General features: G+C 63.3%; 1 protein-coding gene across 3 annotated transcripts in view; it reads left to right on the forward strand.

Annotated features, from left to right (window-relative positions):
• Nucleotides 1–25772, forward strand: part of LSP1 (lymphocyte specific protein 1) — a 32279-nt gene that overhangs the window by 2465 nt on the left and 4042 nt on the right. The window contains exons 1-9 of one of the 3 annotated variants that reach the window (XM_045578221.1): nucleotides 6423–7185; nucleotides 19165–19281; nucleotides 21248–21370; nucleotides 23064–23238; nucleotides 23595–23687; nucleotides 23901–23944; nucleotides 24104–24185; nucleotides 25274–25408; nucleotides 25674–25751. In XM_045578221.1, coding sequence (XP_045434177.1) covers nucleotides 6608–7185; nucleotides 19165–19281; nucleotides 21248–21370; nucleotides 23064–23238; nucleotides 23595–23687; nucleotides 23901–23944; nucleotides 24104–24185; nucleotides 25274–25408; nucleotides 25674–25751 — 1425 coding nt within the window. In that variant the 5' untranslated portion in view covers nucleotides 6423–6607. Of the gene's footprint in view, nucleotides 1–6422; nucleotides 7186–19164; nucleotides 19282–21247; nucleotides 21371–23063; nucleotides 23239–23594; nucleotides 23688–23900; nucleotides 23945–24103; nucleotides 24186–25273; nucleotides 25409–25673; nucleotides 25752–25772 lie in introns of those variants that run through there. The other 2 variants (XM_045578222.1, XM_036428788.2) reach the window with 2 other exon arrangements.

Below are 25772 nucleotides of genomic sequence, written 5' to 3' on the forward strand. Positions count from 1 at the left end.
GGGACCAGGCCGGGCAGACTTCTCCCGGCCCGGGGGGCACGAGGGCTGGCACAGTGCTGTCTTGTCCTCCGTGCTCGCCACCTGCCTCTGCCTGGTTTCCCTCCGAGGGAGCCAGAGCAATGAGCCAGTGGGTGGCAGTGGGAGAGGCCCTTAGGAGTCCCCGCCAGCAGGGTGGGGGGTCGAGCCCAGGGGCCCTGCTTTCTGGGCCCTGAGTGCCAAGTGCCCACGGGAGAAGGATGGGCAGAGTGCTGGGGGCAGGACTGGCTCACCGGCTGACCGCAGAGCCCCACACAGAGGCCTCTGTTTCCCCATCCGCACGGTGGGGTCCTGGCTGATGGGCCGGGAGTCCAGGCACATCTGGACTGCCCAGCACACAGGTGGGCCCACTGGCCTCGGGGCCACACAGCTGTCTGGGCAGCTGGGCAGCCTCGGACTCGGGACAGGCCCTGCCTTGCCCTGGCGTGGAGAGAGCCCCGGACTCCGCTGCCCTGTGGCCTCTTTGGGAAGCCTGCACCCTGTGTGGGCCCCCGGTCGGGATGCTGGGGACCCGGCAAGGCCTCGGGGGGACCCTGGAGTGGCTGGGCTGCCTCCTGCAGGTGTTGGGTAGCCCCACACAGCGCCACTGTGGCTCTGCACCTGCAGGTGCCCACGGGGGTGAGGGCAGCGCTTCGAGATGCACACGGACTAGGGCACAGGGTGCGGGCCCCCAGGGACCTGCCCAGAAAGCAGAAATGACACGGGCCTGGTCAGAACACAACTGACCCTCTCCAAGCCGCGCCCCTCCCTGTCCCCGCCCCGCCCACTGCATCAGGGGTGCTCTGCCCAGGGCTTCTGAAGGCATCCTCAAGGTCAGGTGCCACCCACCTGGTGGGGCCCAGCGGACAGAGCCTCATCCTGTGAACTGAAGGGTCCAGGTTTGATTCTGGTCAAGGGCATGTACCTTAGTTGCAGGTCCCCCCAGTTCTGGCAGGGGCACAGGCAGGAGGCAACCCATGGATGTGTCTCTCTCACATTGATGTTTCTCTCTGTCTCTCCCTCTCCTTTCCACTCTCTCTAAAAACCGATGGGGAAATATCCTTGGGTGAGGATTAACCAAAAAGAAAAGAAAGGAAATGGGGCTTGGGATAGAGGGATCTAGCCAGTTTATTCAGAAGAATCCAGAAAGAAGCCTTCAGCCTCTCCCAGTCCCAGCCCCAACCCGAACCCCAGCACCTCACCACCTCACCACCTCCACCACCTGCCTCTGCCCTCGCCCTCTGCTGGCCTGAGGCACACAGGAGACCGACTGTCTCCCCTGGAAGTCAGAGCATCTCTCTGCCCGGGTCCCCCAGGACCAGGGAGGCCACCAGCCCTGACCCTCTCCCCTCACCTGCCAAGGGCTCTCACTGCTGTGGTACCTTGCACTGCGTTACCGCTCTGTGAGTGAGCACATGTTTGTGAGAGGGTATGGCTGTGTGTGGCGATGAGACTGTCTAAATGAGAGGACACATCTTACTTCTCCAATCCCTGCTGAGGTTCTATCGTGGCACTTGGTCTGCTGGGCCTTAAGGGTCTGCTCTCTTATCATCTGGGGCCACAAGCTTATGAACCATGGCTCAGCCACAAAAGAAAGGAAAAAGGAAAATAAGAGACTCAGTGATGGATACAAGTATGAGTAGGTGGATGGGTGGATGAATGGATAGATGGGTATAAAAGGGGATGAATGATGAATGAGTGATTGATGGATAAGTGGATGGGTGGACACAGAATAAATGGAGGGATAGGAGAGCATATCTATGTATGTTTGGATGAATGAACGGATGGGTAGATGAATGGATACATCAATGGGTGAATGGCCAGTTGACTATATGGAAAAACAGATGATAAATTGATGGCAGAAAGTAGTGATAAAATACAATATATACGATTGGCTTATGAAAGGAATTAAAATGGATGTATAGTATGTGACTTTGAGTAGGTTACTTAACTCTCTGCACCTCAGTTTTCTCATTAAAATAATATACTGCCTACCCCATTGGGGTTTTATGAAGGCTATGTAATAAAGAAAAGCACTTAAAAAGTGTCTGGCACATATTCATCATAAATTTTAGCTAGTGGTGGTGGTGATGATGGTGGTAGTGGTGATGGTAGTGGTGGTGATGATGGTGATGGTGGTAGTGGTGGTGGTTGTAGTTTTAGTAGAAGTAGCAGTATTAGGCATATGGATAGATGTTTGGCCATATGAATGGATAAATGGAATGTTGGATGTATATATAAATAGACATAGACATGGATAGATGGATAAGTGGATAGATGGAAGGATAGATAGATAAGTACAGGCATAATATTTAACCATATATATGACACAAATGTTAGCCTATGAAATGGGAACTGTTTTGGACCTGTGCATATCAAGCTAATAATTAGCCCTGGATGTATGAATGAGCAGATATACCAAGAGATGGATGAATGGATGAATGAATTAGTAAATGGACAAATGAACTGGAAATAAATGGGAGATAAATGGAGGCTAGATAAGTGGGATAGATGGAGGATAAACAGATGAAATGTGAACAGATAAATAACTGGACAGATGAATAGAAGGTTATTGGGTGAGTTAGACATATAGATGGATATGAATGATAAATGGACTTTTAGATGGAGAGGTGGGCAAATACAGAAAGAGGGACAAATGGGGAGATAGTGAGTGAATGCACATATGGCTGATGCTGGGTAAACTATTGAAGAGAGAGGGTAATGGCCAGACACAGCTGAGTCAGGACTTCTGCACTCACCGTTCTCTCTTTTGCCCACCAACGGCAAAGTCTCTTTTCAAACAAGAAAAGGCCACTTCCTTCCCTGGAGGCTGTCTTTGACTCTCACATATAATACACCAGCCCCTTCCAGATCTCCTTGTCCTCAGACCCTGAACCACATTTTCTATGGCATTTACCATCATCTGATCGACTCCTGTAAATACCTACTTTTTTTGTTCCCACAAAAAATGCCAGCCTTGTGAGAGAACGGGGACTTAGTTAATGCTGAATTCCCAGCACCTGAACATGAACAGAGTTTAGTAGGTTTATTGAAAGATATATGGATAGATGGGCAGTAATATGGAGATAGATGGGTGAGATATGGATTAGTAGATGGATGGATAAAAACAATAGTAACATTTATTCAAGGTTTACTGTGTTTCAGCAACTGCTTTAAGTATTAGCTCTTTTGGGTGGCTTAATGGGTAAGATGATGGGCATATATGTATAAGAAGGACATACTTATATGTATTTATGCACAGTTGAGTGTATGACTTGCTAGCTGGAAAGAGGGGTGGACATATGGGTGGCTGAACAGACAGATATATGAATGGATGTAGGAATGGGATGGGTAAATACCAAAATATTTGGAGAGTTGAATAAAAGTAAGGATAGAAGAATACATGAAGAGACAGGAGGTATTTGAAGAGATAGAAAGATGTATTTAATAAAAAACAGATAATTCACTGGTTGGGTAGCTGGGCAAGTAGATACACAAAATGATGGATGAACATATAAATAAAATTGTCATAGATTGAGTGGTTATTATATTCCAAATAGACAGATGGCTAGCTGAATGCTTCTTCTAAGTGTTTTCTATGTATTAAGACATTTAGAGAGATGGTCGGATGTATGTATGAATGCATGTATGTGTATATGTATGTGTATATGAATGAATGGATAGTTGGATAGATAGATACTTGCTCAATAAAGACTTGTAAAGGGAGATGGATGAACATAGGTACATATGTATTGGTTGACACATGAATGAATAAATTGATGAAATGATATATTGTTTTTATATGAATAATTGTGTGTCTAGATAAAGTAGGAAATTGATGGATTGATAAATGATATATGAAAAGACAGATAGCTATAGATAGATGATGGGTGAATGGATGGATGATAGATGGATAGATAGATAAATGAATGGATAGATGGATTAATAGGTGGATAAATGATTGTTGAAGGATAAATGATGGGTGGAGGATAGATGAGAGAATTAATGAATAGATGTATAAATGGATGGACAGATGATGACGGGAGGATAGACGGATGAATAAATGGATTGATAATGGATGGACAGGTAGGTAGGTGGATAGATAAATGGATACATGGATGATGGATGAGTGGATGAATGGGTGGACAGACAAATGGATAGATGATGGATGAAGAATGAATAAAGAATGGATGGGAGGATAAGTGAATGAATGAATAATAAAAGGGGGATGGATGGAGGGGCGATGGATGAGTGAATGCATGGGAGGATGAGTTGATGGATGAGTAGATAGATAGATGGATGAATGAATGGATGGATAAATAGGTGGAAGGATGGAAGATGGAGGGGAAGATAATAAAGGATGGAAGATGGAGGGGAAGATAATAAATAATAAATAGATAGAAGGGTAGATGGAAGTGTATGGATGATGGATGGATGCATGGATGGGTGAACATGGGTATGTATGTATTAATGGATGCTTGAATAGATTGATAGAAGGGTATATTGTGTTTATATGAATAATTGAATAGACATGGTAATGGTGGTGGTGTGGTGACTTTGAGCAATTGGTGGATTGATAAATGATATATGGAAAGACAGATAGCTATAGAGGATGGATAAATGGATGGAGGATAGATGATGGATAGAGGATGGATGGGAGAATAAAGGGATAATGAATGAAAGGAAGGGTGGATGGATGATGGATGAATGATAGCTAGAGGATGGATGGGAGGATGAGTGGATTGATGGATGGACAAATAGTGGAGTTGAGGTCAAATCCTTGACCTTATTGTCCCTGTTAGGACACTCCCTGGCCGTAGAATGACCAGTCATGGCCAGGTCAGGTACAGTTCTGTCCTCAAGAATCTCCCTCACCAATATGTCTGATAGCTCTGTGACTCCATCTTAACTTCTCAATGTCAGGGGTTTCCCATAATCCCAAGGCAGCCTGCTCCCCTGTGAGAATATTTTTCCTGCTAAGAACCAAAATATGCCTTTTGGCAAATTCCATTCCTGGCAGCGACTGTGATTCCAGAACCAAGAGCAAGAGGCAAGGGGGTGGTGGGCCGGTGGAGATGGACATGAAGCCGAGTCCCCACCCTGTGACCTGCTGGGTCCTGGCCCTGCGGCCTTCCTTCTCCTCGTGCGCCCAAGTCCCCAGGTCTGTGGGTCTCCACACTCCGGCGGCTGGATGCAGGGCCAGCCGTGGTCATACGGTCTCCACGGCACTCCCCACATGCTTAGCTCCTCCTGGGCTATGCGGGGTGAGGGAAGATGCTTGGGCTCCCCTCCAGGACGGCCACGAGACCCAGCCTGCGTGTGGGCGCGGGGAGAGCTGGGGTACTTCCCGGATCCCACGGAGTCCCCCCAGCAGCCGCCACCTGAGTCACTGAGGACGGAGCGATGGGCCCGTGTGGAATGTTTCCGGCTGCTGCCGCCACCTAGACACAACTGCCTTCATGCCATGACCCGTTCGCCTTTCTTCCCGCTCGCCAGGGTGGCCATTCCCTTGCCCTCTGCCTGCTCACATATCCCCTCGAGTGGCTTTGGGCCTGGAGGGGCAGGCCTTGGGCACAGGATGGCTCTCTGGGCCATGCCTTGGTGGCCAACAGTCCACAGACCCAGCCTGTGGTCTGGCTCTGCCGGGCCCCGGCTCTGAGGCTGTGGTATCCAGTCTGAGCCTCTGTTTCCCCATCTGAGCCCGGGCAGGCGCAGAGGTGGCCACCTCTGGGCCCTCGGGGGAGCCCCGCGGGGGTGGGAGGCTGCTCCCTTGGAGCCTCCCTTGCGTGGGTCCAGTCCCCGCCTCGTCCGGCCACTAGCCTCCAGTGAGTCACGGTGACTCAGCCCAACCAGACGAACCGTGGGCTGGGCTGCTTCTCCGGGGCCTTGGCCAAAGAGCCAGGGGCCACGGCCGGCTGGCCAGGGCACCGCGCTGACCTTGTGCCCAGTGGCCACTTCTCAGGAGCGTGGACACCTACCCAGAGAGGCTGGCTGGTGGTGGCCCCTAGGGGTCTCACCATGCTGACCGCCCAGGGCAGGCTGGGGGTGGGGGCCGGGGAGGGCAGAGCCGTCCCATTTGGGGAGCAGAGCGGATCCCTGGGGTGCCCGGCCTCCCCCTTGAGGTGATAAAAGGAGCTGAGGGCTGGGAATAAACAAAGGAAAATGGAGCACCCAGAGGGAGGGAGAGGAGGGAGGGAGAGGGAGGGAGGGAGGAAGGGAGGGGAGAGGAAGGGAGGGGGAGGGAGAGAGGGAGGGAGGGAGGGAGACAGAGATAGGGACAGAGAGACACCACAGGGGAAAGAGGAGACAGGGGCTGCGTTTGGGACCAGGGAGACGGGGATGAGAGGGAAGGTGCCGAGGGCCCAGCAGTGGGCAGGGCAGGGGCGGGCGAGGCAGGGGGAGGGCAGGCAGGCAGGGGAGCTGGACCCAAAAGACAGACGCAGGAGGGAGAGAGAGGAGGCCAGAGCCCGGGCGAGGCGAGGCGAGGCGAGGCGAGGCGGAAGGCCCGAAGGGATGGGGGGCAGATGTGAGACCAGGCACCCCTGGAGCTAGGAGAGCAGAGTGAGGCAGGGGGGCAAGATGGCCGAGGGGGATGGAGAGGAGGGGGCAGGAGGCGGCCCTGCCCATCCCAGGCTGCCAGGTCCCACTGACCGGGCTGTGGCTGGGTGGGCTCCTCTCTGACATTTACTGGTTTGGGGAGGAAGAGGCCTGGAGGTGGAGGAGACCGGGGGGGGGGGGGGAGGGGGGTTGGGGGGAACAAAAAGGAAGCAGCTGCTGGGCCAGAAGGAGGAGGGGGCCCAGAGACCCACAGATCCAGAGGGCCCAGGACGGACCAGCAGACAGAGAGAAGCCAGGGCAGGGCCACCAGGGCCAGAGAGACCAGGCCAGCAGGGGAGGGACGGCGGGCAATGGAGGGGCAGGGGCAGAGGGTGTGAAGGAGGAGGAGGCCAGGCAGGCAAGGAGGGGAGAAGGAGACGGGGACAGCAGGGTCCCCACTGCAGGGCGAGGGCAGGAGGGGACCAGGGCCATCGGGCCTTTGAAGGAGGCGCACAGCGTCCCCAGGGCGGGGGTCAGGCCAGGTCAGCGGCCGGGCGGCGGCACCAGCAGCATCAGCAGCCCGGCGGTGCTGAGGAGGAGCCCTAGCCAACAGGGCCTGGACACCCTCCTGAGGTAGGTGCCTCCGGCCAGACCTGCACGGAGGGCAGGGCAGGGTGTCGGGCCGGCCGGCACCGCCCACGGACGCTGGCACCCGGAGCCCGGGCTGAGGTGGCGGTGCCAGGCCGGCCCCGGGCAGGGCTCGGCCAGTCCTTCCCAGGATCAGGCCCAGCCAGCAGGAGCTGCCCTGGTGCTGGGAGCCAGCTCTGGGTGCCTGGCTGGCCGGCTCCGGGTGCCCTGCCGACTGGCTGTGGGCAGGTGTGTGCCCCCGCAGGGCTCCTCCTCTCCCACCTGCGCCCGGGGCCTCAGGAGGCACTGCTGTGGGCACCCGGCCCCGTGGGCACCTCTTGGCACAGCTCTGAGGCCTTGTCTGCAGCCCGCCAGCCTGGGCACCCCCAGGCACCCTCACTTTACAGACGATGGAACCAGGCCCCCCAGCCGTGCACCTTCAGCACCCAGCTCCGCTCGGGCAGCGCCCTGGCCTCGGGGAGTGCTCGGGCCTCGAACTCAGCACTTCCCCAGACTCCAATCCCGACTCCTGCCAGCTCAGGCCAGTGCCCTGTCCTCTTTGGGCCTCGGTTTCCTCCTCTGTAAGGTCATGGCGAGGGGCCACCTGCCTCGCTGTGCAGCGAGGAAGAGCGGAGGCCGAGGCCAGAGACTCAGCAAGGCTGGGCGGGAGGCAGGCTGGGAGCCCGACAGCCACCTCCTCTGAGCTGTCCACAATGCCCTTCCTCCTCCGGAACCCTTCCAGGCACTGAGGCCCAGCTGAGAGGCTGCCTCCTCCAGGTGGATGCCTGCAGGATTTCTCCAAGCTGGGAGGACTGTCCTCCTGTGCCAGGCCGTGAGCTGGCCCCCTGCCTTCTGTGCTGCGTGCAGCACGCTAGCGAGCTCCTGGACGGGCACCTCTGGACATCCCCAGGCCCCCGGAGCCCGGGCTCTGAGCGGAGGAGGAAGGGACAGGGCTGAGTGTGGGCTCAGCAGCCCGGCTCACCAGGCCCTTGCAGACACCAGGTGACGGCTCTCTCCGGCCCCAGCCCCATTGCGGCATGGTGCGGAGACGGTCACCCAGGCGGGCCGGGCCCGGGTCCGAGGGGCCCTGCAGCCCCCCTGTGCTTGTTCCTCTGGAATCCTGAGCCCTTCGCAGGGTCTGTCCGGTGGAACGTGTCACCCTGCAGCCTTCCCGGGAGCTCCGAGGCCCAGCACCCGGCTGCTGCCTGGGTGGGAAGCGGGGGGCACACTTCCGGCTCCCCTGAGGGCGTGGGCATGGGGCAGGAGGGCCTGCGGAGGCTGGCCAGTGGGTTGGGGCACAGGAAGTGTCCCTGGGAACTCCCTGGAAACTCCCCCTGTGGGATGTGGGGGGCAGGAGAGTCCCTTATAAAGCGAAACAGACCCACGCCTGCCCATGACTGCGAGCAGACCCGCCGAGCGGCCGGAGGTGCCCACGGGCAGGCGCGGAGCCCACGCCCTCCAGGTCCCCAGCCCGGTGGACCCCTCGGGGACGCGTGACACCGTGCCAGGCCGGGACCCTCCTCGCTCGCCCTCCCGGTGGGCAGCACTGCTGACAGGTGAGAGCCGGGACCTGGGGCTGCCCTCGCCTGGGACCGCTGTGAGAGTGGGGAGTGCCACCCGGCCCACGGCATCACCCCGTCTTTCCCTGCGGGCTGCCTGGGCTCCCAGAACCCATGCCTGAGTGCCGGGCAGGGAGGGGATGCCGGGGGACTCAGCCTCCCTCTGGGACAAGCCAGGCACGGCAGCCATTTCTCGTCTCGGTCTGGCTTGCTGCTGGTGCTGCGGCCGGTTCTATGGCCGCCCAGACTCCGGCCCTCGCCATCTGCCAGGCTGGACGCCTCCACTGCCCCCGCCCCAGGAGTGCCCACGCTGGGATCTCCCTCTGCCCTCTGCCCCCTGAGGGACTCAAGGCTCCCCTCAAGCTCCCCTGGCTCCCCGGGGGCCAGGTCGGTGCTGAGGACGCCGAGAGGGAGGCAGGGGACCCCAGCCGCTCATTTCCCGAAGTCGCCCTAGCTCTGGGCTTCCTGCCTCGTCTTGCAGTCCGGGGGGCCTGGCTGTGTTAGGTGGGGGCTGGGCTGGCACCGAGCAGGAGGCTGGCGTTCGGATGGCATCCGGGCTGCGGTCCCCGGGGAGGCTCTGCGGGTGGAGGGAGCCCTGGCAGGGGGTTCTCTGCCGCCCCCAGGGCCTCCGTTCCCCACCAGCACCCGCTCTCCTCCACCGGCCACCCCGCTGAGGCCCCCGGGGAGCCTGTGTGGCCAGCAGGGCAAGGATGGGCCGGCCACCCGCCGGGCTGGCCCGAAGGGGCTGGGGGAGCCAGGCCTCCAAACCACAGTGTCCAGAGAGGCCCACCCAAGGCCCGGGTCCGGGGGTGGGGTGGCCCCGCGTTGGCAGGGCCGGGCGTGGGGGGGAGGCACTGCCTCGGCACCGGGGTCCGTCAGCCCGCGTGGGTGCTGCCCGGGAGCGGGCGAGCCAGTGCAGGGGGCATGGGGACCGGGTGGCCCAGCCCCCTGGGCAGGGCGTCAGGGCAGGATCCCAGCGGCGGAGGCTCAGGCCCGGCTCCAGCTGCAGCCCGGGAACGGGAGCGGGGCAGAGCAGCGAGCAGCGGCCAGGGTGCTCCGGGCACCTGAAGCTGACCCAGCCCCGGCCAGAGCGCCCGGAGGGTGCCCAGGGCTCCTGGCCCCCAGGAATGGCTGGGGGGGGCCAGCCCCCCGGAGGCCCTTACCCCCATCAGAGCCGCTCCGCTGAGGTTGGTGCCGGGCTCGGCCCACACAGGTGTCGGGGAGGCGGGCACCCGGTGGCAGGTGGGAGACGGCTCAGGGGCGAGAGGCCCGCGGCAGGCCCGGGGGTTGGGGGGAAGAGGGTCGGGGCCCCGGCATTGAGTGGGGTCAGACTCCGGGGCACCCCAGAAGGTGAGAGGGTGGCTGGAGGGAGGGCTGCTGCCTATGGGTGCTGAGGTGAGGGGGGGCAGGGGCCTGTGCCTGCGGGCTCTGCCAGGACCTGTCCAGGTGGTGGGAGGGGGGAAGAGGACAGGACGGAGGCCACCATGATGGCAGAAAGAGGGGTCCAGGTGGGGACAGGGACAGACTGTACCGGCTGGAATGACAGGGCCAGGACCAACCAAGACTGGCCAAGACAGGGCAGGAGGAGGGAGAGGCCAAGAGAAAGCAACAAGGAGAAGGGATGGATGGGACAGGAGATAGGGTGTGAGGGGCCACGGGTGCCCCCGATGTTGGCCACCCCTCCAAGTTGTCCCGACACCGCCGAGGAAGACCAGAGGGGCAGGCGGGGAGGCGGTGACCCCCGGAGGTGGGCGGCACCCTCTAGTGCCTGCTCCTGGGCCTCGGGGCAGGGGGAAGCCCCCGGAGGTGGAGGCAGGTGGGTCGGAGAGAGGGCAGGGGGCACAGTGTGGAGTCTCTGAGCCCCAAGTGGGGACCGGCTGCCTCTGCCCACTGCCCCCCACCTGCTCCTGGGGCTGTGGGCTTGAACTTCCCAGGAGGTGCTGCCCTCTAACCCTCAGTTTCCTCGTGGGTAACGGGGTGCTGGTCTCCAGCTCCTGGCCGGGGCCTCGGGGCAGGGGGTCCAGGCGTGCCAGCCTGACCTCAGCAGTGGGACGAGGGCCGCTGCCCTTCACCCCACGTCCTGTCTGCTCCCAGGAAGTGGGGCCCCAGGAGTCGGGGTCTTGCCCTCCTCTCTGGCTGGGGCTGGCAGCTGGGTTCGGCAGGAGGACCCACAGATAGGAGGTGGCAGGATGGAGACCTAACAAGGGCCAACCTGGTGGCCAAGCCCCACCACCCATTAGCTGAGGCGCCGGGAGCTAGGATGGCTTCGGAGGGAGGTGGGGGCCGGCGGGTGCTCAGGGCTCGGGGAGCAGATGCCACCGTGTGGGGGCGTCCAGCAGGGGGTCTGGCTGCTTCGTGCACTTGGGGGTCGAGGGCTCCCGGGAGGGCAGAGGCGGGACAGACAGACGGGCGGTCCGGTGCCAGGCAGGCGGCCAGGTCTGGGCCACGTGTGTGGACCCTGGGGCAGGACCCACATGGGGAGCGTTTGGCAGTGACTGTGGGCAGAGCCGCGCGAGGGGCCGCAGGGGGTGCGGTGGGTCCGGGCACCGGGCAGGCTGAACGGGGAGAGGGATGGAGAAGCTCCAGCCGGTGCCAGCCACCAGTCGCGTGTCAGGGAACATGCCAAGGCCTGGCCTCGTGAGCGCCCGAGAGCCGTGCCAGGCAGTCCCAGCCGGCTCCGCAGCCTGGCTCTCCTGGAGGCTGGGCCGGACGTGGAGGTGCGGCTGGGGCTTCCCAGCCGCCGGGGGGCCGTGCGGTCAGCCCCCGGCCCGGTCCCGGGAGGTCGGCCGAGCCGCGCTGGGTGTGGGTGTCAGGGGGCAGGGTGACGTCTGGTGCGCAGGATGCTGGGCGCAGGGGCGGGCGGGGCACCGGGGAGGTCTCGGGCAGCGTGGCACTTGGCCCCAGCCCTGCAGTGCGTGGTCAGTGACACGGAGGGGACGGAGAGACCTGGGCGCAGCGGGGAGAGCTGGATGCCGGGCTGACCCCGCAAGGCCCTGCCAGATCCTACAGGCCAGAGGACCCGAGGTGGGGAGGCCCTGACCTCCGACCCCAAGCCGGGCCAGGTGGCTGGTCAGGGCGGATGGGGGCCGAGGTGTGGAAGAGGCTGACCACGGAGCACGTCCGGAGAGGTAGGACCCTGCCGGGGCGAGGAGACCGGTGCTGGGCTGCACCCTGGACTCTGCTCTGGGCAGAGGTGGGAGGTCCCTGGCCCGGCCTCCGAGGCCCCCTCTGAGGGGGAGCTTGGGGTGGAGGGCAGGGAGGGAGGCCCGAGGGTCCATGTCCAGTTTCCCCGGGGTCTTCACAGGTTCAGAGCTCCCCTCGGGGACACACGTTGTAAAGAAAGCCCTTCGAGTGGGCAAAGTGCCTCTGAGGACGGTGAGGGGGTCACAGGCCCCTAAGGCTGGACCTGCTCACGGCCACCTGGGGGGCGGCTGCTCCGGGGAGGGACCTTCCTTCCGGACTGTTTGGGTAGATGGGGGGGGGGGGTGTCCGCAGGCCAGTGGGAGCCCTTTGGACAGCGATTTGGAGGTGAGGGGGGTTGGGCAGGCTCAGGCAGTGGTCACCCCAACAGGATTTCAGAGCCTGGTCCCCAGGACCCACATGGGTCCCAAGCAGGCCGCCCGCCACGGGTATGGGGGAAGGTTTCGGCAGGAACCAAAGGCCAGGTGCATTGTGGGGGCTCAGGGGACTGTCTCCTGGGAGGGACTCAGCACCCCGGAGTCCGGGATGAGGTCTTGTTTGTCCCTGAGGGTAGCTCAGGGGCGGCGGACAGGATGTGGGGGAGCGGGATGCATAGAGCAGGTGCCCTCTGACACCGCTGCCTTCCCAGGGTCCCCCGTGGGAGGTGCAGGGGCTGCGGGTGCAGGTGCCTCCAGCCTGGGCTCTGGAAACGTGGGAAGAGGTCTGGGTGCGGGTTCCTGTCCGTCTCCAGGCTGCAGCCCCTCAGAATGCCTCCCAGACACCCGAACGCCCATCGGCTGCCCTTCCTGTCCACATTGGGTCCTTGCAGATGGGTCACAGGCCCAGGTCCTGCTCAGAGGACTCCCTCCGCCAACCGAGGCCCGGAGCAGGGCCTCTTCCGTGGCCCCGAAGCGACCCAAGGGCATGGGGTGAGGGGGTCAGCACCCCCCACCCCAGCTCTCCTGGCAGACGCTCACCTGCAGGGCCCGAGGAAATCCCACCTGCACCTGCTGCCCAGACAGAGGTCTGGAGGAGGGATTTGAGGACCTTAACGAGATTATGAGCAGGTGGTTCATCTCGGGTGTCATGGGGGGAGAGGGGAGCCTGGGCTGGGGCAGCAGCTCCCATGGAGAGGGGTCAGGCCAGGAGACAGGGGAGGGGGCCTTCCCAGACAGAATGGAGCCACCGTAGGCCGACGGGGTTAAGGCCCAGGTGAGGCGAAGGCCGGGGCATGACCAGAGGCTGAGGCCGAGGTCCCCCTCTGTGGTGCTCTCCGGGGGCTGGCCAGGAAAGACTTGCAGAAGGGGGCTCTGGGCAGGGCGACCCCCCAAACAAGAGGCTCCCACGGGCTGCCTGCTGGGAAGACGAGGGGGGGCGGTGCTGGGCGGAGGGGCCCCAGAGCCCCACAGAGACCTCCCGGGTTGATGTCCCTGTTGGTGGGAAGAGGCCCATAAACAGGTAGTTAAGCCCCCTCCGTAGGCGCTGGTCCAAGGTCACCCCGCCCGCCGCCCCTGGGGGCTGGGAAGGAGCTGAGGCTCCCCAACAACCAGAGGTGGGGTCCCCTTTGTCTGCAGCCTCTCTCCCACAAGCTTAGGGCTCCCTGAGGAGCCTGGGCTGGGGACTTGGACGGGCTCCAGCCGGGGCCCAGCTCTGAGAGCAGCCTGTGCAGGCCGGGCTGTGGGGTGCCATCATGTGGCTGTGGGGAAGCCTGCTCCGCAGACAGGGGTCCCCTCCAGAAGGCTTCTCAGAGCTGGCCCTCCAGGGCCAGGAGGGACGTGGTGTGGGGCATGACAGGCCTGCCCCTATGGATGGAGCTCCAGCCTCCTCCTGGCCCAGGGCGCCACCCCCCCCGGCCCCCTCTCCCCAGCAGCTGCCTTGGGGAAGCTGGAGTGGGCCTGTCAGGATGGTCACCTGGCTGAGGTCAAGGCCCCTCGTTACTGACCAGGAGCTAGAGGCCAGGCCTGGGGTCTGATCTGGGAAGAAGGGGTCAGGGACCCCATATCCCTGCCACGGCCCAGCTCCTGTCCACCCAAGAGGCCTCCCTGCACCCCTCCCTCCCGGGGTGACCGAGGGATGGCTGGCCTGGCGTGGCCCTGCAGTCCCCTGCGCTCAGCCCTCCCTCCACCCCACGCCCTCCTCACGTCCCCCTCCAATCACCATCCACCCAGGCCCCTCCCTTCTCAGAGCCTTCCATGACCCCGAGTGCTCAGCTCAGAGGATCTGCCTAGAATCTTCCCAAACCCTGAGCTGCCCTGGCCCCAGGATCCTGCCCTGCCCTGGGAGAGACTGCAATTGAGGTGGGGGTGGGGGGAGTCAGGAGGAGCTGGCAGCTCCAGGCCTCACAGGTGGGGACACTGAGGTAGGCCCAGGGGCGGTGGGACCATGGCTGTCCAGGGACCCACTGGGCGGCCTCAATCTGCCTGGAGGCGCGTGGGGGAGCAGAGAGCCCAGCGGGAGGAGCCGGCCTGCCGGGGCCCCAGGCCTTCCTGCTCCTGGGGCCTCACCCCCAGAGCTCTGCCCCCCTCCCCTGCAGTCCCTCCCTACGGACCCTCTCCAGGGGCCCCAGGCACCCCTGCTCTGCAAGCCCCAGCTCAACCCTGCACCTCCCCCCCCCCCCCGGCTCCCAGGGTGTGTGTATGTTGGAGGGGCAGGCATCTGGGCCTGTCCCTTCTCCTCTCATCGCTCTGGGCCTCCTTCCAGCACGCTCACCTGTGTGAGCATGCCACCTGCAGCCAGCTCCACCCGGGTGGGGCGGGGGGGCCGGGACCTCCGCCCGTCTCCCCAAGGCAGCCCCTCCTGCCTCAGCACCCGGACTCTGCGGAGTCTGGGGTCTCCTGTGCTTTAGTTCTCCCCACTCCCTGGCCACACACCCCTGCTCAGCTCTCAGACCCCCTTCCCTAGGTGGCGGGGGGTGGGGGGCACCCAGCAGGGTATCTGCCCGGCCCCCGAGACTGCCGTCACCCGACAGGGTCGCCGGGCCCAGCCCAGCCAGGAGGGAGAGGGCACCCTCAGCGAGGTGCTGCTGGGGAGGCAGCTGGAGCAGCGCCAGGGGAGCGGGGTGGGTCCCAGCAGCTGCCACGGTGCCCACGCCCCCTGCCTAGGGCACCTCGAGCTCCTGTGCCCCACCTGCCACCCACCTGCCCTGCCCCCTCACTGGCTCAGAGCTCTGCTCCCCCCACCACCACCACCACCACAGCCGCCCCTGCCATGATGAGGGACAGTCAGCCCCTGGGGAAGTGCCAGGCCCGCAGACCCCTCTCCAGCGGCCAGGGCCAGGACCTGCAGGGCACAACCGGAGAAGGGCACCGGGATGGCAGGGTGCAGTGCTGCCCTCCCCATGCTCCCTGAGAGGACCTGCCCTCCCCTCCGCTCCGCTCTGCGCGGTGGAGGTGGTTGCTGCCTCCACCCCAGAAGCCAGCCCTGAGAGGGCCTCTCAGAGGGTCATTTCCCTTCACTCCATCCCTTCCCTCGTGACCCGTCATGCAGTGTCCACTCCAGTCCCTGGCGTGGGAGACCCCAAGGGGGCAGCCCACCTCCTTGAGCCCCCCAGCACCCTCAGCCCATGGAGCCAGGGGCCTTATGGCCAGGAGGTCCCTGTGGGCCTGAAGAAGTTCCTATTTGGTGGGTCTAGACTGGCGTGCTCCCCCAGCCAAGCCCCAGCCTCTCCCAGGACTCAGCAGGCCTTGGCCTCAGAGAGGCAGGGGGCAGCCCACTGGCCGCCTGCAGGGGGCAGAGTCGAGACAGGACCAGGGCCTGAAGCCCCTTGTGGAACCAGCCCTGCGGGCAGGGGAGGAAGGAGAGAGGGAGGGGGCAGGACAGCTGGGAGGGCCAGGCCTGGCTCAGAACTGGCACTGTCAGCAGTTGGTGGGGACTGGGGGCTGTGGAGGAGGGAGGGGGCTGTGCTTTGAGTTGGGGCCCAGTAGGCAATGGACCCAGCCGGCAGCGCCAACCGCTGAACCGAGGGACCCCCCCTCCCTCCGACCCAGAGCCTCCAGCCCGAGGGCCTCAATCTGTGCAGGCGGGAGGGGCCGGCCCGCGGTGGAGCCTGCCTGGGAGGGAGGCCAAGCCCGCTCCCGCGCCCCCCGGGCTGAACCCTGGGCCTCCAGCGCGGAGCCAGCACAGACACAGGAAATCGCCTAATTGCATCTGCTCGGAACAGCAAATCCCTCGCAGCTGCAGCGGCTGAGCTGGGGCCACAGGCGGCCGGCTGTCGCCAGCGTCCTGACAGCTCCGCTGAGCGTGCCAAGGGGTCTGGGCCTCTGGCCGGGGGCGCCGTTCCCAGGCCAGGGCCCCCCACCCCACCCCAAGAGAGCCACCCCCACCTCAGTTCCCAGAACTGGGCCCAGCTGTGGATCAGCGAGGGGCTGAGGTCATGGGAGGGGCCAGGAGGGGCCGCATTACTCACATCCTGGGGCTGAGGAGAGGGGGAGGAGGCGGGCGGGGGAAGGGGCCCAGCAGGCTCCTCGTCCTTGGGCTGCTGGGTCAGGGGCTGGGGCTGGGGTGGCTTCTCCCAGCGTGGGGCTTCGGGAAGACACGGGGAGACCCTTACCCTGCCCCCTCATTCTGCCCCTCAGGAAGGCCCGGGGTCCCAGGGATGGCAGGAATGGGTGACCCCTGGAGGGGCCTCAGGGAGGATGTTCCCAGCAAATGAGGCTTGGCCTCTCCCAGGGCCGTTGTCAGGGCAACGGCAGGCAAACAGTAAACAGTGCTGGGACCTGCCACTCTGTGCTCACCTTGTTCCCACTTCTGATCTGCACATGCACGTGTGTGTGTGTGTGTGTGTGTGTGTGTGTGTACACAGCGAGGGGGCCTGGGCCCAATGGGGAGTGTGGCTCTGTGTCTACGTGAGCCTGTGTACAGGCCTCATGGAGAACATGTGTGTCTGTGTAGGGCTCATGGAAAACGTGTGAGTGTGTGTGTGTGTGGCTCATGGAGACCATGTGAGTGTGTGAGTATGTGTGTGTTTCATGGAGAATGTGTGAATGTGTGTGGGGCTCATGGAGAACATGTGTGTGTGAGTGTGTGTGGTTCATGGAGAATGTGTGAGTGTGTGGGGGGCTCATGGAGAATGTGTGAGTCTGTGTGGGGTTCATGGAGACCGTGTGGTCTGTGTGGGGCTCATGGAGAACATGTGTGTGTGAGTGTGTGTGGTTCATGGAGAACATGTGAGTGTGTGTGTGGTTCATGGAGAATGTGTGAGTCTGTGTGGAGTTCATGGAGACCGTGTGGTCTGTGTGGGGCTCATGGAGAACATGTGTGTGTGAGTGTGTGTGGTTCATGGAGAACATGTGAGTGTGTGTGTGGTTCATGGAGAATGTGTGTCTGTGTGGGGTTCATGGAGACCGTGTGAGTCTGTGTGGACTGTGTGTGGTTCATGGAGGATGTGTGAGTGTGTGTGTGTGGTTCATGGAGACCGTGTGAGTGTGGGGGGGGCTCATAGAGAACGTGTGAGTTTGTGCGTGGTTCATGGAGAACGTGTGAGTGTGTGTGTGGCTCATGGAGGATGTGTGAGTGTGTAGGGCTCATGGAGAACGTGTGTGTGTGTGGCTCAAGAACATGTGGGTCTGTGTGCGGTTCATGGAGACCGTGTGATCTGTGTGTGAGGCGGCCTGGCCATGTGTGTGCTAGGAGCTGAGCACAGGCCTGCTCAGGACACATGGCCAGAGGGGTGAGCCCAGACCTCGGACACGGTGTGGCCTCTGTGCCTTCAGAGCTGGGTGCACAGGTCTGGGGAGCAGGAGAAGGACCGATGAGAGGGCCTTGCACACCCCACCTGGGCCCCTGCACCCCCAAACAGCACACACTGGCCACAGCCCCGCAGCACAAATGCCTGTGGTGCAGCTTAGACCCAGAGAGGGGAGCAAAGGGGCCGTCTCACCCCTCCCAGTGTCCTCCTGGGGTGCCCCAGCCAGGGAAGCCCCCCACCACCATTCGGAGGGGCTGCTGGTTTGCACAGAGGAGAGGAACCCTGGACGCCAGCTCCCCAACAGCCCCAAGGGCGCCCCAGGCTCTGCTGTGCACACAGAAAGCCTGCAGCCCCCTCCCAGGCCTGAGCGGGGGACGGGAGGGGGGCTGGCGGGCCAGGTGCCATGTGATGGGGCCAGGTGTGGGGAATCAGGGGCTCCCTGAGGCCCTGGGCGGGAGTGTGGGAGGCGGGCGGATGGGGGTGTGGAGGCCAGAATCCCACGGCTGCAGGGGGAGTGGGCCCCAGAGCCGAGGCTGTGGAGGGCCTGGCTTTTGTCTCAGAGGCTCCAAGGAGACTTAGGAGAGATTAGATCACGCTGGCAGCGGAGGCCCAGGGGCGGAGGCCCCAGATAGCGAGCTGAGAGCTGCGGGGTCAGGCAGCGGACACGGGCAGGAGGGGCTGGGACCCCGGGCGTTGGGGGGGCAGTGCGCCCTGCAGAAGTGGGGACCCAGGGCCCCCTGGGCTGCAGGGGAACAGGGTGGGGGGGCAGGGCCCTGACAGCTGAACACAGGCTTGAGGTCTGCTGGGCCAGGGCAGAGGCGGTGGATGTTGCCCCGAGTGAGGGGCAGCTTTCTTGTGCCTGGCCGGCGGCAGGCCTCAGTTTCCCAGAACTGTGTGTGTGTGGTTCATGGAGAACTTGAAACTTTGAAACAACCCGGAGAGACTCAATGCCAAGGAGGGGCTCAGAGGGGTGGGGTGGTCTTGGTGAGCGGACCCTGCGGGGCCCTGTCTGTGGGGTCAGGCCCAGGCTGGAGACACCCCCTTCTCCGAACCTTGGGCCTTGGATGGGCCACTTTCTTCCCAGTCAGCATGCTCCTGGGGAGCAGGAAGGAGCCCCCTGCATGGTGCTCAATGGGACGAGGCGGCTGCCTAGTGGGTTCTGCCCTGCCCGGCCCGGCCCAGCATGGCAGTGCCCGGTTGGCGAGGCCTAACTAGCCCCTGGACCCAGGAAGGGCCATGGCAGGGCTGTGAGGTGGCCAGAGCCAGCTCTCCGGACCCCAGGACCCCTGTCTACATCCTCCCTCCCTGCCTGGGGTCACAGCCACACTGCCTGTAGCTGGTTCTGCTCAGGCCCGGGATCCAGGCTGGACCCCAGGCCCTGCCATCACCAAGGCCCACACAGATGCACCTCCCTCCAGTCGAGGGCACCTTCTCCACCAGCTTCTGTGGCCTCTGCCTTCAAGATGGGGAAACTGAGGCCTGGGGAGGGCCGGGGCCATCCTGTGTGGGGAGGAGGTGGGAGCCGTGGCCCGAGAGGTGACCGTCTCCCTGTGTCCGCAGGCTCGCCACGCAGTGGAGCCAGGAAGAAGAGGAGGAGGCTGCCCGGGAGCGGAGTCGGCGGGAGCGGGACCAGGATGGAGGCAGCCCAGCCCCAGAGCCCCCCGAGCAGGAGACACTGTAAGCTGCCCCGTGGCGGGCCCGGCCTGCACCCCAGGCAGAGGGACCACGGTGGTGGGGCTCTGCCCTGCGGTCCCTCGCGGTGAGACCGAGGGACCAGGCCCAGAGCAGCAGCAATGCTGTGGGGTGTTCGGGGCGAGGGGCTTTCCAGCCTCAGTGCCAGCAGAGCCTGCCGGACGCCTGACCAGAGTCACGCACAGCCCCCCTCCCGGGGCCCGGCTCTGGCCGGCTCCAGTGGTCCCAGCCCTGCTTGGACTGGTTCTGACCCCAGCTGCACGGCCTGGGGCCCCCAGCCCCCCGCCTATACTCCCCGCTGCTGATGACTCACACACACCGAGTCCAACTTGGCCGGCCCCGGGCCCAGGAGGCCTCCCCGGCTGGGCTGGGCTGGGCTGTTTTTCCAATATCGCCCCCTTTCCCAGGCCTGTTTTGTTCCATTTTCTCCGAGTCAGCAGCTCTGGGCGGGGTGGGGTCCTGCAGCGGTCACAGCCTCCGGGCCAGGTTCTAGCAGAGCTGCCAGAGGCTGGGGGCAGGGGAGCCGGCCTGCAAAGGGGGACGGGGTGCAGAGGCTCCCCCTGCACCTAGGGAAGGAGCCAGGCAGGGTCCTGGGGCACAGCTAGCAGGACAGAGGGACACTGGTTACCCACACGCAGAGACACGGGCTGAGGGGCACACAGCCCAGGTCTCAGGGAGCCCCAGACCAAAGCGGGGGACACAGCCCAGCCCTCAGGGAGCCCCAGACCAAAGGGGAGGACACAGCCCAGCCCTCAGGGAGCCCCAGACCAAAGCGGGGGACACAGCCCAGCCCTCAGGGACCCCCAGAACAAAGGGGGGGACACAGCCCAGCCCTCAGGGAGCCCCAGACCAAAGCGGGGGACACAGCCCAGCTCTCAGGGAGCCACAGACCAAAGTGGGGGACACAGCCCAGCCCTCAGAGAGCCCCAGAACAAAGGGGGGAACACAGCCCAGCTCTCAGGGAGCCCCAGACCAAAGTGGGGGACACAGCCCAGCCCTCAGAGAGCCCCAGAACAAAGGGAGGGACACAGCCCAGCTCTCAGGGAGCCCTAGACCAAAGGGAGGGGGACACAGCCCAGGTCTCAGCGACCCCCAGACCAAAGCGGGGGACACAGCCCAGCCCTCAGAGAGCCCCACACCAAAGGGGGGGACACAGCCAAGGTCTCAGGGAGCCACAGACCAAAGTGGGGAACACAGCCCAGCCCTCAGGGAGCCCCAGACCAAAGCGGGGGACACAGCCCAGCCCTCAGAGAGCCCCACACCAAAGGGGGGGACACAGCCAAGGTCTCAGGGAGCCACAGACCAAAGCGGGGGACACAGCCCAGGTCTCAGAGAGCCCCAGACCAAAGCGGGGGACACAGCCCAGGTCTCAGGGAGCCACAGACCAAAGCGAGGGACACAGCCCAGGTCTCAGGGAGCCCCAGACCAAAGCGAGGGACACAGCCCAGCCCTCAGAGAGCCCCAGACCAAAGCGGGGGACACAGCCCAGGTCTCCGGGAGCCCCAGACCAAAGCGGGGGACACAGCCCAGGTCTCCGGGAGCCCCAGACCAAAGGGAGGGGGACACAGCCCAGGTCTGAGGGACCCCCAGACCAAAGTGGGGGACACAGCCCAGGTCTCAGGGACCCCCAGACCAAAGCGGGGGACACAGCCCAGCCCTCAGAGAGCCCCACAACAAAGGGGGGAAACAAAATCCAGCTTTTAGGGAACTGTAAACTCATGGGGTAGAGACAGCCCTGACTTGGGTGACAGCCTCAATGGGGTGAGGTGCTCCAGACTGTGGGGGACACAGCCCAGCTCTCAGGGACACTGTGACATTGTGTGGACTGGCCCGGCCACGTGGAGTGCCTCCGTGGCACAGGGTCCGAGTGGGAGGGGTGCGGGTGGAGGTCGCCTGCCTGCACCTTGGCCCAGCTCGGCCTCTCTGCTCTCCCCCCGACCCCTCCCTGCAGGCTGAAGGCCTCGGAGGCCCCAGAACCGGAGGAGGACGAGGGGTTCGGCGACTGGGCCCAGAAGTCGGAGCTGCGGCAGCCCCTGCGGGGAGAGAGCCCGGAGGGAGAGCAGGAGGAGGCCAGGCAAGCAGGGGTTAACGCGGGGAGAGAGAGGCCCCTCAGCACATGCCTGAGCGGAGCCAGAGCCCTCTGCTCCCCTTCCCCGCCGCCCCCCGAAAAGGCCCCACAGCTGGGCGGGGGAGCGGGGAGCGGAGGAAGGGAAGGAGACGGCCGGGCGGCGGCGAGGGGCCGGGGAGCGGTGAGGAAATCTCATTCCTGGGCTCCCCAGGGCCCTGGGCCCGGGCCAGACCAGCTGCGGCCGCGGTGTTGCCACATCAGCACACATCTGCAGCCCACTTACGTAATGGAGCCCTGGCCCCGCCGCCCTTCCTCCCACGGGGCTGGCGGGCCTCCATTCCCACGGAGGGGAGCAGGTATTTCCAGATGTGCGGCCCCCGAGCAGGCCCGGGGGACACGCTTTCCAGATGTGCGGACGTGTCTGCTGGTTTGAACCGGATCGGGGGGGCGGGGGTGAGGGCCCAGGGCTGGGGGCTGTTCCCCAGCTTGCCCCCCTCCCCAGTCCAGGGTCTGAGCTGTTCTCTGAGCCGTGCAGGCTGTGCCCAAGGCGCCCCCCCATCTCTCTCCTCGTGTGCTCAGGGTCCCAGTTCTGCTCAGAAGCTCCAACCGGGGGACAGGGTCTCCCTTTGCCCCAGTGTCGCCCGAACCCCAGCTCTCCCCGGCCCTCCAGGCGGCCCCGAGCTGAGGCTGAGAACTCTTCGTGGCTCAGCCAGTATTTCCCAACCCTCCAAGCACTCTCCCTCACTTCAGGAGTTCCCGCCTCGCTGGGGGGCTCTGGTCCCGACTCAGCCCCCTACCCACCATCCCCTGCAGGCCCCCCAGTGCTCCCCATCTGCCCCTGTAAGTTGGGGCACACTCTGCATTTCTGAGCTGGGGCCGGGGTCTGCAGGACGGCCACAGCCAGCTCCTTCCCGCCCCGCCAGCAGCAGGCCAGCATTCTCAACAGCAGGGGGCACTTTGACTCTTTGGTAGAAACCGTAGAACCCGGGCTCTCCTCCCTGCACCCCCACCCCCGCGGCCGCCACGCTGCTGCTGAATGAGCCCTCTGTGTGCCTGCCGCCGGCTGGACCCCGGCCCACCCTGGGTAGTGGGTCTGGGTCTTGCTTGGCACCAACACCAAGGGGCCTGAAATCATGGAAAATTCGAGACTTTCCCACCTTCTTCTCCAGGTTCAGTCCCGCTCAAATGCAGAGCAACTGGCTGCCAGCAGGCTGCCCACCCCCCACACCTGCCCCCGCCCACCCCATGGCCAGCTCAGTCAGCCCCCTCCTCAGGATGCGTCCTAGCTGGGGCCTGCCCTTGCCTGTCCACCAGCTGTCCACTCCCCAGACCACCCCAGACCCACCTCACTCTGCAACAGCCTTCTCCCCAAGGCCCACGGCTGCACTCCGAGGAGGGCAGCTTCAGCTGCAGGGGACTGGCCAGCCTAGGCTTCAGGGTGGGCGAGGAGACGCAGGACACGAGGCAGGGTCTGTCCAGAGAGTCTGAGCCCAGGTGGGGCCTCAGCGTGGGGTGGCCCTCTGCGGGGCTGGGGCAGTCAGGGCTGTTTCTCAAGGGCCCAGGGAGAGGGGCTGCACACCCTTCACCACAGGGCCTGGGTCTCGGGCATCCTTGGCCGGACCAGGAAACTGAGCTTGGGAAGTGGGAAAGAAGCCATCAAATGGCCGCTGGCCAGCCTGCGTCCCTCTTCCTCCCACAGGCCCTGTGGACCCCAGGATGGTGATGAGCTGTGTCCTGCCAGGGTCTCCCTGGAGGAGCTGCATCTGCACCCCAACTCTGAGGCCCAGGAGGGGCCAGGGCCAGAGCAGGCAGAGCCCAAGGACCCAGAGGAGGCGGGCCGGGGCAGCCCGGGCCCAGCAGAGGAGGCCGAGGAGGTGATGGTGGTGTCCCTCGGGGTCGGGTTGCGTTCGTCTCTGCTGCCTGCTCACTCCGTGGCTGGTCCCACAAGCCCCCCCGTGTGCTCAGGGTGCCAGTTCTGCTAGAGAGCCGGCAGTGTGTAGCCCCCACATTCTCCACATTCTCAGGGGGCAGGGGAGCGGGGTTCGGTGACTCTGTGTGGTCAGTCCTGCTGCAGAAAATTCCACAACCAAAGCTTGTCAGGGCTGGGGAGGATCTGAGGCCCAGGCAGGGGAGGGAGCTGTCCTGGCAGGTTCCACGGGTGGTGGAGGGGTAGGGGGGTGCACAGGGGGTGTTCATCCAGGTCCCATAAGCTCAGGGGTTTTGTTTCCAGCACCAACAATGGCAGCGGCCCGGAGCGCCCAGCCCCTTGCTCCTGGAGGAGACCACCGAGCCGAGCTCGCCTCCCCTCAGCCCTAGCACCAAAGTAGGTCAAGCTTCAAGCGCTGCCTCTCCCTCCTCCCAGCCCCATCAGCCCCAACAGGGAGCACTCCTGCTCTTTCTCTGCTGTCCCCGGTCCCTGCCCCCCCCCCCCCCCCCACACACCACCACACCCAGCATCCCAGAAGCACCATCAGGCAGGGATAGAGGGTGGGCCTTGCTCGGCTCCCAAGGCTCATGTCTCTGTCGCCCTGCACAGCTCCTGGACAGAACCGAGTCCCTGAGCCGCTCCATCAAGAAGAGGTGTGTACCCCAACGGCTTCCCAGGCCGGGACTTGAGGTTCTCCAAGGGAGGTCGAGGGGGGTGGAGACCGGGGGCCTGAGAGAGCTCTCCTAGGGCTCAGGGTAGGGTGGCAAGCCTAGTGAGGTGACACCGGGTGTGATCCTTCTCCCACCCTCCAGCAACAGCGTGAAGAGGTCCCAGCCAGCCCTGCCCATCTCCAAGATTGATGACCGGCTGGAGCAGTACACCCAGGCCATCGAGGTAGGCCCAGCCCTCCTGCTCTGCTGGGTCTCCACTCTGTTCATCCACCTCATTCACCCAATACCCCTCAATCCAACCAACACCCCTCCACCCAACCAACACTCCTCCACCCAACCAACACTCCTCCACCCAACACTCCTCCACCCAACCAACCCCTCCATCCAACCAACCCCCCTCCATCCAACCAACACCCCTCCACCCAACCAACACCCCTCCACCCAACCAACACTCCTCCACCCAACACCACTCCATCCAACCAACCGCTCCATCCAACCAACACCCCTCCACCCAACCAACACTCCTCCACCCAACACCCCTCCATCCAACCAACGCCTCCATCCAACCAACACCTCCCCATCCAACCAACACCCTTCTATCCAACCAACACCTCCATCCAACCAACACCCCTCCATCCAACCAACACCTCCATCCAACCAACACCCCTCCACCCAACCAACACCCCTCCATCCAACCAACCTCTCCATCCAACCAAAACCCCTCCACCCAACCAACACCCCTCCACCCAACACCACTCCATCCAACCAACCGCTCCATCCAACCAACACCCCTCCACCCAACCAACACTCCTCCACCCAACACCCCTCCATCCAACCAACGCCTCCACCCAACCAACACCTCCCCATCCAACCAACACCCTTCTATCCAACCAACACCTCCATCCAACCAACACCCCTCCATCCAACCAACACCTCCATCCAACCAACACCCCTCCACCCAACCAACACCCCTCCACCCAACCAACACCCCTCCATCCAACCAACATCTCTCCACCCAACCAACACCCCTCTATCCTGCCAACACCCTTCCATTCCCCATGCCCTTCCAGCCCTATGCCATGAGCAGTGTGAGGACATCATCACCTGTGCTCTACAGAACAAGGGAGCTTCAAAGCACACTGCCTAGAGGAGCACACATCTTGTCAGAGCCCTGCTCCTGCCCTAGGTTGGGGACGTGCCGCTGGGGAAAAGCAGAGACACAGAGGGTGGCCCCTGCATGCTCCCCGGGCTCTCCGAGGGGTCCCACGTGGCTCTCCACTAACGTGGCATCGGACTCTGTCTCCTCTGCAGACTGCTGGCCGGAACGCCAAGCTAACTCGCCAGCCCTCCATCGAGCTGCCCAGCATGGCCGTGGCAAGCACGAAGAGTCTGTGGGAGACGGGAGAGGTGCAGGCTCAGTCTGCGGCCAAGAGCCCCTCCTGCAAGGTAGGAGCCCTCCCCTGCGAGGCCGTCCAGGCGGAGACCACCCAGGTCGGCCCTGAGCGTGGAAGGTGGCGGGGAGAAGATTGCTTGGCGGAGTGAAGGCAGAAGGTGCAGGCCGCCCTTCCCTGCCTCTGCCGGGCTCTCGGCCCTCCTGCAGGCAGCAAGCAGCAGGCCCGCCTGGCCAGTGGGGCCAGGCTGGAGAGAAGGGCCCAGGGCTTCGGCCCCAGTCTGCTGTCTGCAGTGGTGACGTGTCCTCCTTCCACCCCAGGACATCGTGGCTGGAGACATGAGCAAGAAAAGCCTCTGGGAGCACAAAGGAGGCTCCAAGACCTCATCGACCGTTAAGGTAGAGTCCGTAGGTCGTGGT

Source organism: Pipistrellus kuhlii, unplaced genomic scaffold (genome assembly GCF_014108245.1).
Source record: "Pipistrellus kuhlii isolate mPipKuh1 unplaced genomic scaffold, mPipKuh1.p scaffold_m20_p_91, whole genome shotgun sequence".
Classification (NCBI taxonomy): domain Eukaryota; kingdom Metazoa; phylum Chordata; class Mammalia; order Chiroptera; family Vespertilionidae; genus Pipistrellus; species Pipistrellus kuhlii.